The following is a 20,262-nucleotide window of genomic DNA, read 5'->3' as shown; positions in this document are numbered from 1 at the left end:
TCTCATCATCTCATCTCATCTCATCTCATCTCATCTTAGTAACAGAGGAAACGTGAACTGTCCCTGTAACTACTGAGTGTAAGGAGCTCTGTATAAGGGAATCTTGTAAATGCTGTAAATGTAAATCACCAGAATCTGGGGTAACGTCTGACTGAAGGAAGAGAAGCAGGAAGTAGGAAGGAACAATTGTGATCAAGCTAGGTAGTAAATCTTCACATTGGACACATGATAACAGATATCAGATGATCCACATTAAAAGATGATATATATATATATATATATATATATATAGAGAGAGAGAGAGAGAGAGAGAGAGAGAGAGAGACAGAGAGGTGTATTCCATGTGCCCTTAATTTCAACCATATTCTGGATGTTCTCATACCAACGTGGATCCATGCTTGTCTCACGCTGACAGTAAAGGGAACTGGAGATAAAAGTGAAATGAAGTCTCTGTTGGACATGGTGCACATGGTCAGCAGTAACGAGGTGAATTTCATCTGTGGCTGTCAACGGCGTCCTGCTCACCACCCAGATCTTCTAAATCAACCACAATGTCATTCCACAGTGAGCCCCGCACCCCTGTACAACGTCCAGCAGGACTGGATCCAGGACACTGGGCTCAGCAGGGTTCCATGTGCCACTGACTGCGCCCACAAGCGGTTAGTCACTCCACCATGTCCTCAAAAACAACAGGAGGACAGGAGGTTTGGCTGGAGCTCCAGCCAGTCCAGCGACTCATGGAGATGGTGCTGATTCATCCGATCAGTATAAAAGTGGGACAAATTCCAACAATCAAGCAGTTCTAGAATTAGAACCTGGACCTGAATCTCCTCAAGTCTCTGTAGAACATGACACAGAAACTGGACTCCTGCCTCAAGTGGAGATGAGAAGAGGGAGTCTTCTCCATTATGAGACCTGGTCAGTTTTTTAGACTGACTTTGCAGTGAAAGACGGGGAACTTCATGTGGAGAATGTCATCAGAGATGAGCATACACACAACACACACACACACACACACACACACACACCACATACACAATTATTCTAACACACACACACACACACACACACACCCTTGATCTTCCATAAATGTGCATCCTTACACACACACAAAATAGGATGGGGCTGGCGAATTCATCAGGAGCAGATGGCTGAGTGCTGTGTGTGTGTGTGTGTGTGTGTGTCGGTGACTCAGCACACACACAACACACTCAGGCCTGTTTACACACACTTGTGAGAGGCGATGAAATCCTGCACCTCCACACACGGCCTCACTGGTGTCTCTCTTTATAACACTAACACAGAACGTGGAGCAGCTCCCCTCCACTAAACCTCTGCCCTGGTCTCTGGAGCCAGGTACGGTGGTGAGGTGGAGCCTTCATGGGTCAGAACATCCCACAATTCAACAGCACGAGCTGGGCGCCGGATGAGAAATGAAAATGACGTGGAGGCGGAGGGATGGACGCCTGTTCATTTCCCACCCAGCCTGCAGGGAGAGAGGAGAGCAGAACGTCCCAGCCACCATCAGCCTCCGTCTGTTACATAAAGGACAGGCACCAGAAATACTCCACAACATGCTGCAGGTGTGCTGGACCTTCTGGACTTCTGCAATGAAAAATGGTTCCATCTACAGTTGCTGAGCAACATCAGAAATTCGGTAGGAAGCAGAAATAAAATTAGATTTCAGGGGTGCAGATGTCCTTTCTTGTGAAAATGTCACCCAGCTTTAAACTGGGACTGGGGGTATCTGGGGAACAGATGAAGACGCCCCGACTCGGCTTGAGTTCCGGCTGAAAGAGACAGAGAATCTCAGAGGAATGAGAAAAAGGGTACAGAGCATCAGCTGTAAAAGGTCAGCCATTTCCCAACACACACACACACACACACAGCCTTCAAGCCCAGAAAGAGCCTCTGACAGCCTGGCCCCTTCTGATTGGTCCTGGCCAGGTTGCCAGGTTGGAGGATCTGGTGGAGCCTGAAACTAGCACGCGGCTCCCAGAGACCAGCGGCAGTGGTGGGAGACGCGATCGATGCCCCCGTTTCCCCTGGCACACAGTAAACCAGATCAGGATCTGCTGCCATCTGCTTCCTCTTCTGCCGCTGGCTCGATCGTTACAGAAGAATTCAACTAACATGAAAATGACGCGGAATGATCCAGAAGGCCGACTCTCTCATTCATCTGTTGCCATGGAGATCGCAGAGGTGGTCAAGCTGGGTCAGTGGTGGCCAAGCGGTTAAGGAAGCGGCCCCGTAATCAGAAGGTTGTGGGTTCGAATCCCGATCCGTCCCCTTGATGAAGGTCCCGTCCCCACACACTGCCCCCCCGGGCGCCTGTCATGGTGCCCACTGCTCACTCACTGTGTGCACCGTGTGCTGTGCTGCTGTGTATCACATGTGACAATCACTTCACTTTAGTTGGGTGAGCGGAAGCTGAAAGTGCTCATGGGTAAAATAGATCCACAATTCATTAGAACTAATACTGTGAGTGACCCCTGACCCCTCAAACCCTTGTACCTCCATACAGCCCTGGGTCAACACTACAATGCTGCAGGATTTGTAATTGTGTATTGGTGTAATTCTGAGGTGTTTTAAACCTTTACAGCACTAGATGCTTTCAAAATATGTGCAGTTTATGAATTTATACTTAATGGAAAGTGAAGTGATTGTGAAGCACAGCACATGGTGACAAAGTGAAATTTAACCGTCACCCTTGGTGACAGTGTGCACCATGACAGGCGCCCGGGGAGCAGTGTGTGGGGATGGCACTATATACTAAATACATCCACACACTGATATACTGTCATATCACTACTATTACCATTATTACCATAGTATATCATATACCATATACACTTTATACTGAATACATCCAAACACTGATATACTGTCATATCACTACTACTGACATTATTATCATAGTATATCATATACCATATACACTATATACTAAATACATCCACACACTGATATACTGTCATATCACTACTATTACCATTATTATCATAGTAGATCATATACCATATACACTATATACTAAATACATCCACACACCAATATACTGTCATATCACTACTATTACCATTATTATCATAGTAGATCATATACCACATACACTATATACTAAATACATCCCCACACTGATATATTGTCATATTGCTGCTACTTTTCTGCCTGGTTTCTCTAATTTGTCTCGACCTGCACTATTTTATAGGTCAATGCACAATGTCCATTGTCATGTTTTTGAGTTATTTCATTTGCACTGTGTCTTTTTGCACCCTATGAATCTCCAAAGCTTCACAACGTTGTGTGTACTTGTGTATAGTGAGAAGACAATAAGTGGACTTAAACTTTGACTACAGGTAACTGGGAACGTTGTACTCATGTGTGGTTCCACCCAACACACTCTTGCATACACACCATCAGTGTCAACACACACTACCCCATACAAATTTACTATAAAGACCTACAGCTGGCCCAGATACACACCTCCTGGTCACTTTCATCCTGTTCCATCAAGTTCCCTTTAAACAGAATCATCATTTTACTACTGTTCCTACGTCCACAACAAAACAAGGAAACGGAGCAGAAGGTGGAGGTGAGGAAGAAAGAGGATGAGAGTGAGGCGAGGGCTCTACACACACTCAGTGGGTGTGTAATGGACTAAATCTGCTGGATTGAGACAATTCCATGAAGTGCTAACACTTGTGAGTGTGTGTGTGTGTGTGTGTGTGTGTGTGTGCATGAGACTTGTTGGTTCATTCAGTCTGTTTGTGTCTGTAGATGTCTGGAGGGCTTGGCAGGTCCCACTGAACCAACATCTCACCGTGACAGACAGACAGGCTGGATGTTTCTGAGATGATGGAGATGGAGGTGAGGAAGGAAAATGCTCCCTCCTGCTAATGAACCATGACAATGTGATTAAATTGCGTTTCTGGAGGTGACCTTGCGATCCAGAAATAAAGTTCATGGCTCAACACAAAATAAATTTGAGTAAATATCATGCACAATAAAGTTCTGCCATGAATAAAGCTTTCTGAAATCCGTTTCAAATTTTTCACTTACCACCAAATTGTGATTCAAGTCTGTAAAATGTCACAGTTTTTACTGACAATGGACACATGAAGCATGTAAAGCTGAAACTCACCAGCAGGTCTCCACTACGTTCCTCCGTTCCTCCGTTCCTCCACTCCTCTCTGCTGTTCTCTGCTCTACTCCTCTCTCCTCTCATCTCCGCGTGCTTCGACACACCCCGGGTGGGGCTAGACTCTGACAGGCCACGCCCCTATCGAGGGATTTCAGCCAGTAGCACCACAGCTGCTCCGCACATTTATAAATACAGCATAATACTCGTTATTAACTCTCCAGTTCATTAGGAACAGGTATAATGAAATAATAAGGAGTAATACTTTACACACACACACACACACACACAGTCACTAATACACACACACAACACATACATAGACACACACACAGTCACTAACACACACAGTCACTAATACACACACAGAAAGTCACTAACACACACAGTCACTAATACACACACAGAAAGTCACTAACACACACAGTCACTAATACACACACACACAACACACAATCACTAACATACATATACACACACACAGTCACTAACACACACACAGTCACTAATACACATAGACACACACACACAGTCACTACACAGCTACACCTTGGCTGTGCTACCCCAGCTCCACGTCTCTCCACCAGATGGCTGCAGGTCTCTCAGTTCTCCACACCATTTCTTGTCTATGACAATAAGAATCACTGTGGTATATTAACAGTGAAGATAATGGCACCACAGCAGACCTCCTGCTGCTCCTCATCACCTCTCTGGGGATCATTTTATAAGAATGATGATGAATTTGATTGTGTTCAGGTCTGAATGACAGCCGTGTGGCTGTATCTTCTTCTTCATCCTGCTGCTGTGACATGTTAACATGGTGGTTACAGAAATACAGGTGGCTTCTTCACGAGTCCCCAGAGCACCTGCTAGAACCAGTATGAACGTGTCCACGTTGTGTCCCGTCCTTGTTCTGTCACAACATCAAAACCACGAACAAACTATCAAGTGTCACCCAGGACAGCATCAAAAAGTTTCTGAACACTCCACCTAAAATATCTTCATCCACCCACCAAGGAAACCACAGATCAAGGGACCATGACCTCTGACAGGGCTTCTCGGACCTGCTGGTGGACGATGTACAAGATATTCAGAAGAAAAGCACACAACACACACATCTTTGTGGGGCCCTTGAGTAATGTGTGTGTGAAGTGAAAGTGACGTGATTGTCATTGTGAGACACAGCAGCACAGCACACGGTGACACGTGTCCTCTGTCTTTAACCGTCACCCTTGGTGACAGTGGGCACCATGACAGCACCCGGAGACCAGTGTGTGGGGACGGGACCTTCATCAAGGGGAGCTCAGTGGCACCTTGGCGGCTCTGGATTCGAACCCTGAACCTTCTGATTACGGGGCCGCTTCCATAACCGCTGGGCCACCGCTGTCCCCACGGCCACATAAAAAAGGACGTTTCTAATCCTAAACCTTCATACCTTCATGAGAGGTCACCTTTCCTGCTTCAGGACTTCTTCATGCGTTGATAATACATGATAAATATAAAGACTGGACACATGACTGGACGCTCTGTATCACGAGCGGGAAACTGTCTTCGCTGGAGTCCCCGGGCAGGGACTGAAGACCGGGACTTGGTCAGGGGCAGAAGAGGGGTTTGGTAACACCCCCAGAGAGAGAATCCAAAATCAGCATCACTGAAAATCGGCAAAGGGTGTATCTTTCCGCTTCCGGGAGGCCTTTCCCTCCGTCGTCTTGGCAGCCGTGACACTAACTAATATCTTTAATTCCGTTTTATTAAGGATGAAATCAGCAGTGATACAGGGGTGAGATTTTTTTATTGTAACAAACATCCATACAAGTTTTTACTCTTCTGAAAAGCTTCAGAATTATTCCACACACACATATAAAAAAACGTAAGAGAACTGCGACATTTTCCCATTTTACATTTACATTACAAAATGTACTAAAGGTGTTAAAAAAACGTTAAAAATGTGTAAATGCGTGTATGAGGTCAGCTTACTTCTGTAGGAGTGATCGATCTTCACAGTCTGGTTAGGGGTCACGAGATTCCGAGTTAAACGAGGTCAGGGGGATTAATCTGGACTTCCCTTCAAAATACTGACATTTCCCTCCTAAGCAGGAAGTCCCCCAACACACACACTCTCACACACACACACTCTGCATCAGCTCTGTTGGGACGATGTTTATATGCTTCTTTCTGAGGAGTGCTGTGACAGACACTCTGTAATCATCCTGGGTCCCTGCAAGGTGCTGCTAGTGTTTGGTGCAGCCAGGAAGGAGCGTCAATGTCCTCCCCCCTGACCCCTGACCCCTGACCCTGCAACCCACACTGCATTCCCGCTACAGACACCTGTACCTTCTCTAATTCTCTTCCAACTCATTTCCTGATAACCAGAACCAAAGAAGAACAAAGCTGAGTGTGTGTGTGTGTGTGTGTGTGTGTGGGGGTGTGTTAGAGAGAGTTATTGTCTCTCGTTACACAGGCCCACCATGTTCATGGTGTTGTGGGGTAGTGTGCTGTACAGTGACACTGCTCTGGGGCTTCATGGATGGATTGAAGGGCGTCCAATAGAGTGGTCTTGTTCCTTGTGTGTGTGTGTGTGTGTGTGTGTGTGTGTGTGCGTGTGTGTGCCCGTGTTGCCCTCAGTATCTCGGAACTTTGGTGTACTCCTCCTGGTGGACACTCTTGCACAGGCCCATAGAGAGGATCATGGCGAGCAGCTGTTGAGAAGCCACAGGAGAAGCAGGTTGTTAGCCACGGTACAGTCTGGTTTCCCCCGAATTTCACAACCAGCAGCCAATCAGATCAGGACACTGCTCCCCTCCAGTGGCCAACTCGGGAACTGCGATCTGGCGCCATCAAAAGCAGGGTATTTTACCAGAAAACCCACCCAGGCCCCTCGCCGTGCTACATACTGTACCTCGATCACGGCCACGCCCAGGCAGACGCCCAGGATCACGCCGTAGTTGGTGAAGAGCCAGCTCTCCACGCTCAGCATGCAGCCCTGAGGAGACGACAGGGTGACGGTTTAGCTGGATTGTGACACGCCTGAATGTCACTCTGCAGTTCCCGCGGTGGACGGGCCGGTTTAAATAAGCGTTCTAATTTATGACGAAGACACATGTCACAGTCACATTCCTGCATCGCTGAGAAGAGATGTGACAATCTGCTCATACCTCTGTGCTGCTGAGAGCTACTCTGTGATTGGTCGCTTTGATCACCTGCTCATAGATGGGCCAGTCGGGGGACTTGGCCTCACAGAAGCCGCTGTCGGTGGCGTTGTTGTCGGCGGTGGGACGTGTTTCGACAGGAGCAGGGGTACAGCATCAGAGAGCTGTTCACCACCACCGGGTTCTGGATCCAGTCCACACTCCCAGTCCACCCACAGCACTGCACCTGCCAGGCGAGAGCAGCACCAGCGGCGCAGTCAGAGGTCTGCCAAAAACTGCAAGCATTCCATCAGTCTCGGTGCCCAACCAGTCAAGAAGTTCCACCTGTCAAATTACAAGGAGCTGAAAGATGAACAAAATTCTTCAGATGCACTTTGGATGAGTCAGGATGGAACCTTCCATCCGGAGAATAAATCAGATGTTGTGTTGGTGTTGGGTGAAGATGTTTGGACCAGGACTCACGGTTTCTCTGGATGTAGTCCCACGCCTGCTCCGTGGTCTTGTTCTCCCCGGGGTAGTGCTCCACTAATTTGGTCACAATGTTGGTCATCTTCACTCCGGAGCTGCAAGCAGATGATGAAGCGGAGACAGTCTGGACCCTGAGTGCATCTTCAGAGCATCTCAAATTCAGATTCAGATTTTATTTGTCACAGTATGATACGCAGTAAAATGCCTCAGGGGTCATAACACTTTCATATGATCTTCTGCTGGATCCTGATATTCTGGATAATACCAGAAACCAACATGAACGGAGAACCTGCAGATGTTCCACACTGGTAACAACACCTCCATACCAAAATGAATGAATAAACATATTTTGACCAGAACCCTGCATTTGCAGAACAGTACTGCTGATTTACTGCAATTTATGTGTGTGTTACACAGTGAATTTCTGCTTCCTGTCACCTGACAGTCTCTTCCTGTTCTCTTCAGGTTCTCTCTTTTCCTCCTGAACACAACATACAGCCACCAACTCACAGTGGACAGATGCAGTCACCAGTAGGGGCGCTGCTGAGTCACACTCTCTCACACACACACACACACACACACACACACACACACACACAAGGGGACACACAGACTACATCTGTTGTCCAGAGTAGAATGTCCCTGTGTGCACAGCTGCACTGTATCAGTGTTACTCTGCAGACGTAAACACACTCGTCACGACCCAAACAGCACATACACATCCAGTCATGCAGGCGTGCACACACACACACACACACACTCCTCAAGGTCTGTACATCTGTTTTTTAAACTGACCTTATTTATTATCTCTTAATGTGAACAGTAATCAGCGGCAAACACACACTGACACACTCACCACATCCCGCTGGAAGTAGATGAGTACAGCAGTGGCTACTTGGGCCAGAAGAACCAGCAGCAGGCAGCTGAAATACTGAAAGGGAGAGAGGAGTGAAAGAGAGTGTGTGTGCGTGTGTGTGTGTGAGTGTGTGTGTGTGTGCGCGCATGCGTGTGAGTGTGCGTGTGTGTGTGCGTGTGTGTGTGTGTGTGGTGTGAGTGTGTGTGTGTGTGCGCATGCGTGTGAGTGTGTGGTGTGTGTGTGTGAGTGTGCATGCGTGTGAGTGTGTATGCGTGTGTGTGCGTGTGTGTATGTGTGTGTGTGCGCACATGCGTGTGAGTGTGAGTGTGTGTGTGTGTGGTGTGTGTGGAGTGTGTGGTGTGTGTGGAGTGTGTGTGCGCGCATGCGTGTGAGTGTGCGTGTGTGGTGTGCGTGTGTGTGTGTGTGTGTGTGTGAGTGTGTGTGTTGTGCGCATGCGTGTGAGTGTGGGTGTGTGTGTGTGTGAGTGTGCATGCGTGTGAGTGTGTATGCGTGTGTGTGCGTGTGTGTATGTGTGTGTGTGCGCACATGCGTGTGAGTGTGAGTGTGTGTGTGTGTGTGTGTGTATGCGCATGCGTGTGTGTGCGTGTGTGTGTGTGTGTGTGGTGTGTATGCGTGTGTGTGTGTCTGAGTCTCACCAGTGCCAGCAGGCAGCGGATCTCGTAGATAGCCCCCAGACAACCCAGGAATCCCATTAGCAGGGTGAGAGACCCCACCCCAATCAGAACGTAGGAACCCACCTTCAGAGGCAAGGAGGAGTCCTCTGTAACACACACACACACACACACACACACACACACTTTCAGCTGCAGTTGTACATCCCTCCACACTCAGACTGGAACGCAATGCTGCTGAGTTCAAATTTTTCATTTTAAAATAAACAAAACTCAGCATAACCTTAACAGAGCAAATGCCAAGTCAGAGATCCATCCAGAACACACACACATACACACACACATACACACACACACACACACTCCATCTGAACAAAAGGCAGCTCAGATGCAGCACTGCTGAGAGAGTCAGTCACAAAGAGCTCAGTGTGAACAACACACGCAGACACACAACTGTCATGGTTCTGACGAAGGATGGAGCGTCACGGTGGAGTCCCAGTATGGATTCACGCCGTGGAAAACAAATTCCTCTAAAACAGATTTTCATTTTTCTAAAAAACCTGCGTCCAGATTAGAGAGGAATTCTTGTAGTAACATCCTGAGGTTCTGAACATGTTACATGTTGTATGTATGATGCGACGTGGTGTCTCGGTGTAATTTTACTGGGGCAGTGGTGGACAGCGGTTAAGGAGGCGGCCCCGTAATCAGAAGGTCGCCGGTTCGAATCCCGATCTGTCAAGGTGCCACTGAGCAAAGCACCGTCCCCACACACTGCTCCCCGGGCGCCTGTCATGGTGCCCACTGCTCACTCAGGGTGATGGGATAAATGCAGAGGACACATTTCACTGTGTGCACCGTGTGCTGTGCTGCTGTGTATCACATGTGACAATCACTTCACTTTCTTCTTTTTAAAATCTTGACGTGGAGTCTCGGTGTAAAGTCTGTTGCATAATCTGCTGAGGTCCTTGGGTTTCAGTAACTCTGGCCCCAGATCAGAATCTGACCACAAATACAGCAGCAGCACAGAGCCTGGACGCGGTTTTGGAGCTTCTTTTTTTCTTGGTTTAAACTGTGGATGTTCTCTAGATCAGTATTTGAGTAAAAAATGTCCCATTTCATGATCTGGATTTTAGAAGAAATCTGTTGTTTTTGTGCTAAATGATGCTCCAGAAAAAACAGGATCCAGCTAGATCTCCTGAAAACCCGAAGATGAGAGAGGAACTCAGGTCAGGCAGCCACAGCTGGAAATAGAGTATTTTCTTATAGAGCCCCAAATTCCGAGGAATGTGGGGGATTCAGACACAGTACCAGTAACCCGGTTACAAACCTACTCTACAGTCCAGCCTTTAACAACACTCCCCTCAGCGGCCCTCGACACGACGCGGGGGCCCTCGACACGACGCGGGGGCCCTCGACACGACGCGGGGGCCCTCGACACGACGCGGGGGCCCTCGACACGACGCGGGGGCCCTCGACACGACGCGGGGGGCCCTCGACACGACGCGGGGGCCCTCGACACGACGCGGGGGCCCTCGACACGACGCGGCGGCCCTCGACACGACGCGGGGGCCCTCGACACGACGCGGGGGGCCCTCGACACGACGCGGGGGGCCCTCGAACACGACGCGGGGGCCCTCGACACGACGCGGGGGCCCTCGACACGACGCGGCGGCCCTCGACACGACGCGGGGGCCCTCGACACGACGCGGGGGCCCTCGACACGACGCGGGGGCCCTCGACACGACGCGGGGGCCCTCGACACGACGCGGGGGCCCTCGACACAGCGGCCCTCGACACAGCGGCCCTCGACACAGCGCCCCTCGACACAGCGGCCCTCGACACAGCGGCCCTCGACACAGCTGCCCTCGACACAGCGGCCCTCGGACACAGCGCCCCCCTCGCCTCGACACAGCGGCCCTCGACACAGCGGCCCTCGACACAGCGGCCCTCGACACGACGCGGCGGCCCTCGACACGAGGCGGCGGCCCTCGACACGACGCGGGGGCCCTCGACACGACGCGGGGGCCCTCGACACGACGCGGGGGCCCTCGACACGACGCGGGGGCCCTCGACACGACGCGGGGGCCCTCGACACGACGCGGGGGCCCTCTACACGACGCGGGGGCCCTCGACACGACGCGGCGGCCCTCGAACAGACGCGGGGGCCCTCGACACGACGCGGGGGCCCTCGACACGACGCGGGGGCCCTCGACACGACGCGGGGGCCCTCGACACGACGCGGGGGCCCTCGACACGACGCGGCGGCCCTCGACACGACGCGGGGGCCCTCGACACGACGCGGGGGCCCTCGACACGACGCGGGGGCCCTCGACACAGCGGCCCTCGACACAGCGGCCCTCGACACAGCGCCCCTCGACACAGCGGCCCTCGACACAGCGGCCCTCGACACAGCGGCCCTCGACACAGCGGCCCTCGACACAGCGCCCCTCGCCTCGACACAGCGGCCCTCGACACAGCGGCCCTCGACACAGCGGCCCTCGACACGACGCGGCGGCCCTCGACACGAGGCGGCGGCCCTCGACACGACGCGGGGGCCCTCGACACGACGCGGCGGCCCTCGACACGACGCGGGGGCCCTCGACACGACGCGGGGGCCCTCGACACGACGCGGGGGCCCCTCGACACGACGCGGGGGCCCTCGACACGACGCGGCGGCCCTCGACACGACGCAGGGGCCCTCGACACGACACGGCGTCCCTCGACACGACGCAGGGGCCCTCGACACGACACGGCGTCCCTCGACACGACACGGCGGCCCTCGACACGACGCGGGGGCCCTCGACACGACGCGGGGGCCCTCGACACGACGCGGGGGCCCTCGACACAGCGGCCCTCGACACAGCGGCCCTCGACACAGCGCCCCTCGGACACAGCGGCCCTCGACACAGCGGCCCTCGACCACAGCGGCCCTCGACACAGCGGCCCTCGACACAGCGCCCCTCGCCTCGACACAGCGGCCCTCGACACAGCGGCCCTCGACACAGCGGCCCTCGACACGACGCGGCGGGCCCTCGACACGAGGCGGCGGCCCTCGACACGACGCGGGGGCCCTCGACACGGACGCGGGGCCCTCGACACGACGCGGGGCCCTCGACACGACGCGGGGGCCCCCTCGACACGAGCGGGGGCCCTCGACACGACGCGGGCGGCCCTCGACACGACGCAGGGGCCCTCGGACACGACACGGCGTCCTCGACACGACGCCAGGGGCCCTCGACACGACACGGCGTCCCTCGACCACGACACGGCGGGCCCTCGACACGACGCGGGGGCCCTCGACACGACGCAGGGGCCCTCGACACGACGCAGGGGCCCTCGACACGACGCAGGGCCCTTCGACACGACGCGGCGGCCCTCGACACGACGCGGCGGCCCTCGACACGACGCGAGGGCCCTCGACACGACGCGGCGGCCCTCGACACGACGCAGGGCCCTCGACACGACGCAGGGGCCCTCGACACGACGCAGGGGCCCTCGACACGACGCGGCGGCCCTCGACACGACGCGGCGGCCCTCGACACGACCCAGGGGCCCTCGACACGACGCGGCGGCCCTCGACACGACGAGGCGGCCCTCGACACGACGCGGGGGCCCCTCGACACGACGCGGGGGCCCTCGGACACGACGCGGGGGCCCCTCGACACGACGCGGGGGCCCTCGGACACGACGCGGGGGCCCTCGACACGACACAGCGGCCCTCGACCACAGCGGCCCTCGGACACAGCGGCCACTCGACACAGCGGCCCTCGACACAGCGGCCACTCGACACAGCGGCCCTCGACACAGCGGCCCTCGACACAGCGGCCCTCGCCTCGACACAGCGGCCCTCGACACAGCGCCCCTCGCCTCGACACAGCGGCCCCTCGACACAGCGGCCCTCGACACAGCGGCCCTCGACACAGCGGCCCTCGACACAGCGGCCCTCGACACAGCGGCCCTCGACACAGCGGCCCTCGACACAGCGCCCCTCACCTAGATTAGATTAGATGCCTTTATTGTGACTACACAAGCGAGATAGCGTTTGAATAAAAAGCAGCAGATGTACATTTAAACTACGCTGACAAAGATAAATAAAATATAAATGTCGAGACTATTAACAATTCTAAGTAAACAGTGAGTTAAAGTGCAGGTAAGATGACAATCAAGCAAATAATATCGAGGTATAATACTGCACAACAGTTACTACACTTCGAGGCACAGTGAGGTAAGACAGATTGAGTTTGAACAAGTCTGTGAGTTTGTGTGTGTGTGTGTCTGTAGTTACCCTATGACTGGAGAAGACATTTGTGCGTGTGTGTTTGTGTGATGAGAAACACAGAGGTCTTCCTAGAGAAATACTGCTGCCTGCTTTCCTTCTCTGTATGTGTGTGTGTGTGTGTGTGTGTGTATATATAAATGCTGTGCTCTGTTGTGTGAGCTGCATTCTTCTAGTGGTAAATGAACACAAATGTGACAGGTTCAGACATGGCACCCGCCAACAACGGGGTGATCGAACCGTGAAATGGTGCTTTACAGAGTCAGGCCAATGGGTCAAAAGGGTTACACACACACACACACACACACACACACACACACACACACAGAAGACTTTTAAAGAGATACTTACGCAGGACAACTATGAAGCTCTGGTTGTCCAGCAGAACCCAAAGACCAAATCCCATAAACAACGCTCCGAAAATCTGCAGAGAGAACCGAGAGAGAACATGATGGTGTTCTAACCAGTAAAGTGTGTGTGAGAACGTGTGAGTGTGTGAATGTGGGGCCAGTGGTGGCCTAGCGGCCCCGTACGTTCGATCAGAACCCGGTAGTCAGATCGGGTTCGAGTCCCGAGCCACTAAGGTGCCACTGAGGTCCCCTTGATGAAGGTCCCTGTCATGGTTCCCACTGTCACCAAGGGTTACGGTTAAATACAGAGGACACGTGTGATGCTGTGATTCACAATGACCATCAGTTCACTTTCAACACTTTTCTGTGTGTGTGTGTGTGTGTGTGTGTGTGTGTGTGTGTTTACAATGATACTAATCCAGCCCTGCAGGGGTATCTGCTCGCTCTCTCCCTCGCTCACACACACAGAACCGTAACATCTGGGATTGATTGTGTAGTCTCTGCGTGGCAGTAAGAGGAGGGGTTGTGAGCGGATGTGGCCCGTGTTCAAACACACACACACACACACACACACATGCCTGTCTGCAGCACCAGCGCAGGCCACCCGGGTCCTAATCCACTTCCAGCCCAGAACCCCGGTGTCCCTCGTCCCAATTAAACTCAGTCTGCTGAACCCCAAACCGTTCACACAGACCCTGTATTTACTCAGAAATGAACAAAGACAGACGAGCAGCAGCTACGTCCCAGTTCTGGTCCTTCACCTTCCAATACACAACGTTTTATATGTTTAATAGGCTGGAGATAAAAAATGGAGGGTTCCAGTAAGAACTAGGTGAAGGAGGAGGAGCCCGAGGTTAAAGGTCATTTGATGCCACACCCATTATCGCACACATGCTGCACAAACAGCTGTCAAAAGGTGGGACCGGCTCCAACATCAGTGTACGTTACCATGGCAGCAAGTCCTGCTACTGGACATCAAGAGAGAGTGAGACGTTCTGCAAACTTCAACAGGTGGACATGGTGGACACGTGTGTGATGTGCAGAGATGTTGGATACTGCAGCACCTCTGCCAGGTTTCTCATCAGAGGTCTGCGGTGAAACTTACGAAGAAGAGGAGGTTGAAGAGGAACAGGAAGTACTTGGAGGCGGTGATGCAGCCTTTGCCCATCGTTCTATATCTGTGGAGGTGAAGGAGACCAACAGTGAAGGTCACATCATGAACAAACCAGCAGTCTACTTCAACTTCAAAACCAAACACAGTTTCTGGACATCTGGGACCCTGGTGAGGTCTGGAGGTGAAGCTCATGATCGACAGAGAGGCAACAGGAGCTTCACAGAAGTAATAAATTCACCATGGCAACCATCATGCTCGGCCCAATAAATCCAGAGTGAAGTGGAGCAGAGTGGAGACCCGGCGGCACAGATCAGTATCGGTCCTGCCTGACCCACATATACACACACACTACACTCCTACACACACCACACACTCACATACACACACCACACACTTACACACATACACACACACGCACATACAGGCCCTGACTTCACACCCTCAGAAAAGAGCAACTGGAGCAAAGAACTTCGCTATTTAAACAGAAGGAGAGGGACATGAAAGAGAGACAGAAATGAGGGACGAGAGAGCGGGACGTGAAGGAGAGACAGACATGAGGGACGAGAGTGGGGGACATGAAGGATTTCAGTATTTCAGATACGAGGGACAAGAGAGGATTAAAAGGGAATGCAGGGGAGGAACAGAGCATTAAAAGAAGAGAACCTCTGGAGTCCCGGTTCCAGCAGGTTCCAGCGGGTTCCTCTCACGGCCTGAACGTCTGAACTGATCTGTTGTTCTGCTGCTCTATTCTACACTTCAACAGTGACAGCAACTGTAATGGAGCTCAGTGTGAGTGTGTGTTATACAATGGCCAGCGGTCACTGGGATGTTGACCATTGCATCATGAGGTGACGTGACCCTCATCTTAGAGAACCCCTCTGTGTTCCACCAGACGCCTCCAGTGACCTCCAGCTCTAGCTCTACAGATGTTATGGTCTCAGTCAGAAGATGAAAGGTGAAAGAACTTCTTTTTGCAGCAGCGTGTCTCATTCTGAGCCCTTCATCACAGATCTTCATGCTCTCTTCATCACCAGCTCAGCTTCTCCTCTCTTACTCATCCCAGCCACATCCCAGCTCAGCCCGGTAGAGACACTTCAACCTAACAGCTGATGCTTCCCCAGGACAGCAGGTGTTGAAGATGAGAACCATCTAACCATCTAATCAGGACTTCAGACTAACTACTGGTATATAAAACTACAGAAATAGCGATTATAGAGTTGAAGACACAGTCTTAGAAATACAGAAATATGAAGTATAGAGATACAGAACAGTCTGTAAAACTACAGAAATATGAACTCTAGAAATACAGAAACGTGGAGTAGAGATACAGAACAGTCTGTAAAACTATAGAAATATGAGCTCTAGAAATACAGAAACGTGGAGTAGAGATACAGAACAGTCTAAAAACTACAGAAATATGAACTCTAGAAATACACTAAAACTACAGAAACATGAACTCTAGAAATATAGAAACATGAAGTATAGAGATACAGAACAGTCTGTAAAACTATAGAAATATGAGCTCTAGAAATACAGAAACATGGAGTAAAGAGATAAAGAACAGTCTGAAAGCTACAGAAATAAGAACTCTAGAAATACAGAAACGTGGAGTATAGAGATACAGAACAGTCTGAAAACTACAGAAATATGAACTCTAGAAATACACTAAAACTACAGAAATATGAACTCTAGAAATACAGAAACATGGAGTAAAGAGATAAAGAACAGTCTGAAAGCTACAGAAATAAGAACTCTAGAAATACAGAAATGTGTAGAGATACAGAACAACAGTATGGACTAGAAATATATCTGTCTGAAATATAGTCCGTGTGTATTTTAGGAATGTTTAAGGTTCAGAAATTCTGAAATACGGGTCTCTGTGTCCCCCCATGACATTAGGACAAAATACCCAGCATGCATCTGTGAGAGGCATCCCCTGTCTGTCATCACAACACGTCACCACCTCGCTCTCTCCACTAGACACTGGCAGGTCTGAACAATGACCAGGGAACGAGACCAGACCCCGTCCCGTCCCGTCTGTCCTCTGAACATCTCCACATCTCTATATCTGTATTCCTGGGTCTCAGCTCGGATCAGAATCACAGCATGGCCAGTGATCTGATAGGGGTCGAAGGTCACGCCAGGCCACAGCAGAACACCTTCAGGCCCTGAGCTCATCACACGTGTGGAATGTGGCACGGCTGGAGTTTTGGGGAGAAGGTAACACCTGCAGAACCTGCTGCTGACAGGAACCTGGTTACAGGCCTTCAGTGGACCTGCAGACATCATGAGATGTTCACAGGTCTTCACCGTCTGGTCAGCAGACAGGGGGCTTTAAATAAGTTCGGATCCTGAGGAGGCGTCGCCACAACTTTACTCCAGGTTTTGTGTGTGTGTGTGTGTGTGTGTACGCGAATCCAGTTTACACCAACATACTTCATAGGACGGAGGTAGAGGAGAGAGTAAAAGTCGCGGTAAAAACTCACGTGTCTGTCGCTTCTGTGATGAAGAAGAAGAGGCGCGAAATGAAGCAGCTGCTCCGCGCGCTGGAGAGACGAAGACTGAGCTCGCGGGCGCGCGCGCACACACACACACACACGCACACACACACACACGCACACAGGCTCCACCCCGCGGTGGAAACGCGTTCTTCACCAGATTGACAGATTCTTTATTTTATCTTTTATTTCAATCGTGTCGAATTTTCGAAATACAACATTTATTACTGACAACTTGTAGGTTTGAGTAGAACCTGTGGACAGTGTGGCTGGTTTTAATTATTTGTCCTGCTATTCTTCAGGCCACACTTTCACACTTTCCACCATCGTGTACCAGAGCGCAACACACGAGGCTGGGCTGTGTCAGCTGCTGGCACAGTCCGGCACAGCAGCTGGCACAGAACAGTAGAGCCCGGCACAGCAGCTGGCACAGAACAGTAGAGCCCGGCACAGCAGCTGACACAGCCCAGTAGAGCTCGGAACAGCAGCTGGCACAGACCAGTAGGGCCCACCACAGCAGCTGACACAGCCCAGTAGAGCCCGCCACAGCAGCTGACACAGCCCAGTAGAGCCCGGCACAGCAGCTGGAACAGAACAGTAGAGCCCGGCACAGCAGCTGGCACAGAACAGTAGAGTCCGGCACAGCAGCTGACACAGCCCAGTAGAGCCCGGCACAGCAGCTGACACAGCCCAGTAGAGCCCGGAACAGCAGCTGGCACAGACCAGTAGGGCCCACCACAGCAGCTGACACAGCCCAGTAGAGCCCGCCACAGCAGCTGACACAGCCCAGTAGAGCCCGGCACAGCAGCTGGAACAGAACAGTAGAGCCCGGCACAGCAGCTGACACAGCCCAGTAGAGCCCGGAACAGCAGCTGGCACAGAACAGTAGAGCCCGGCACAGCAGCTGACACAGCCCAGTAGAGCCCGGCACAGCAGCTGGCACAGCCCAGTAGAGCCCGGCACAGCAGCTGGCACAGCCCAGTAGAGCCCGGCACAGCAGCTGGCACAGACCAGTAGAGCCGCCACAGCAGCTGACACAGCCCAGTAGAGCCCGGAACAGCAGCTGGCACAGCCCAGTAGAGCCCGGCACAGCAGCTGACACAGCCCAGTAGAGCCCGCCACAGCAGCTGACACAGCCCAGTAGAGCCCGGAACAGCAGCTGGAACAGAACAGTAGAGCCCGGCACAGCAGCTGGCACAGACCAGTAGAGCCGCCACAGCAGCTGACACAGCCCAGTAGAGCACGGCACAGCAGCTGGCACAGCCCAGTAGAGCCCGGCACAGCAGCTGGAACAGAACAGTAGAGCCCGCCACAGCTGCTGGCACAGCCCAGTAGAGCCCGGAACAGCAGCTGGCACAGAACAGTAGAGCCCGGCACAGCAGCTGGCACAGAACAGTAGAGCCCGGCACAGCAGCTGACACAGCCCAGTAGAGCCCGGCACAGCAGCTGACACAGCCCAGTAGAGCCCGGCACAGCAGCTGGCACAGCCCAGTAGAGCCCGGCACAGCAGCTGGCACAGACCAGTAGAGCCGCCACAGCAGCTGACACAGCCCAGTAGAGCCCGGCACAGCAGCTGGCACAGCCCAGTAGAGCCCGGCACAGCAGCTGGAACAGAACAGTAGAGCCCGGCACAGCAGCTGGCACAGACCAGTAGAGCCGCCACAGCAGCTGACACAGCCCAGTAGAGCCCGGAACAGCAGCTGGCACAGCCCAGTAGAGCCCGGCACAGCAGCTGACACAGCCCAGTAGAGCCCGCCACAGCAGCTGACACAGCCCAGTAGAGCCCGGCACAGCAGCTGGAACAGAACGGTAGAGCCCGGCACAGCAGCTGACACAGCCAGCAGAGCCGCCACAGCAGCTGACACAGCCCAGTAGAGCCCGGCACAGCAGCTGACACAGCCCAGTAGAGCCCACCACAGCAGCTGACACAGCCAGCAGAGCCCGGAACAGCAGCTGACACAGCCCAGTAGAGCCCGGCACAGCAGCTGACACAGCCCAGTAGAGCCCGGCACAGCAGCTGACACAGCCCAGTAGAACTCGGAACAGCAGCTGGCACAGACCAGTAGAGCCCGGCACAGCAGCTGACACAGCCAGCAGAGCCCGCCACAGTAGCTGGCACAGAACAGTAGAGCCCGGCACAGCAGCTGACACAGCCAGCAGAGCCGCCACAGCAGCTGACACAGCCCAGTAGAGCCCGGCACAGCAGCTGACACAGCCCAGTAGAGCCCGGCACAGCAGCTGACACAGCCAGCAGAGCCCGCCACAGCAGCTGACACAGCCCAGTAGAGCCCGGCACAGCAGCTGACACAGCCCAGTAGAGCCCGGCACAGCAGCTGACACAGCCCAGTAGAACTCGGAACAGCAGCTGGCACAGACCAGTAGAGCCCGGCACAGCAGCTGACACAGCCAGCAGAGCCCGCCACAGCAGCTGGCACAGAACAGTAGAGCCCGCCACAGCTGCTGGCACAGCCCGGCACAGCAGCTGACACAGCCAGCAGAGCCCGGCACAGCAGCTGGCACAGAACAGTAGAGCCCGGCACAGCAGCTGACACAGCCCAGTAGAGCCCGCCACAGCAGCTGACACAGCCCAGTAGAGCCCGCCACAGCTGCTGGCACAGCCCAGTAGAGCCCGGAACAGCAGCTGGCACAGAACAGTAGAGCCCGGCACAGCAGCTGGCACAGAACAGTAGAGCCCGGCACAGCAGCTGACACAGCCCAGTAGAGCCCGGCACAGCAGCTGGCACAGCCCAGTAGAGCCCGGCACAGCAGCTGGAACAG

General features: G+C 53.1%; 2 protein-coding genes across 2 annotated transcripts in view; both read right to left on the bottom strand.

Annotated features, from left to right (window-relative positions):
* Positions 1-4,228, bottom strand: part of LOC114773836 (CD82 antigen-like) — an 18,331-nt gene extending 14,103 nt beyond the window's left edge. The window contains exons 1-2 of the mRNA XM_028965999.1: positions 4,145-4,228; positions 1,721-1,790 (exon numbers count right to left, since the gene is read on the bottom strand). Coding sequence (XP_028821832.1) covers positions 1,721-1,790; positions 4,145-4,228 — 154 coding nt within the window. The remainder of the gene's footprint in view (positions 1-1,720; positions 1,791-4,144) is intronic.
* A 1,686-nt stretch (positions 4,229-5,914) lies between these two features.
* LOC114773839 (CD82 antigen-like) lies at positions 5,915-17,793 on the bottom strand. Its single transcript, XM_028966002.1, is given in 9 exon segments — positions 5,915-6,840; positions 7,041-7,124; positions 7,342-7,401; positions 7,403-7,516; positions 8,615-8,689; positions 9,271-9,395; positions 13,874-13,946; positions 14,978-15,050; positions 17,473-17,793. Coding segments are annotated over 8 exon segments (672 nt in total). The 5' UTR covers positions 15,041-15,050; positions 17,473-17,793; the 3' UTR covers positions 5,915-6,762.
* Between the last annotated feature and the right edge of the window lie 2,469 nt (positions 17,794-20,262).

This window comes from Denticeps clupeoides, unplaced genomic scaffold (assembly GCF_900700375.1).
Source record: "Denticeps clupeoides unplaced genomic scaffold, fDenClu1.1, whole genome shotgun sequence".
Taxonomy (NCBI): domain Eukaryota; kingdom Metazoa; phylum Chordata; class Actinopteri; order Clupeiformes; family Denticipitidae; genus Denticeps; species Denticeps clupeoides.
This window is presented reverse-complemented; position numbering and strand designations above follow the sequence as displayed.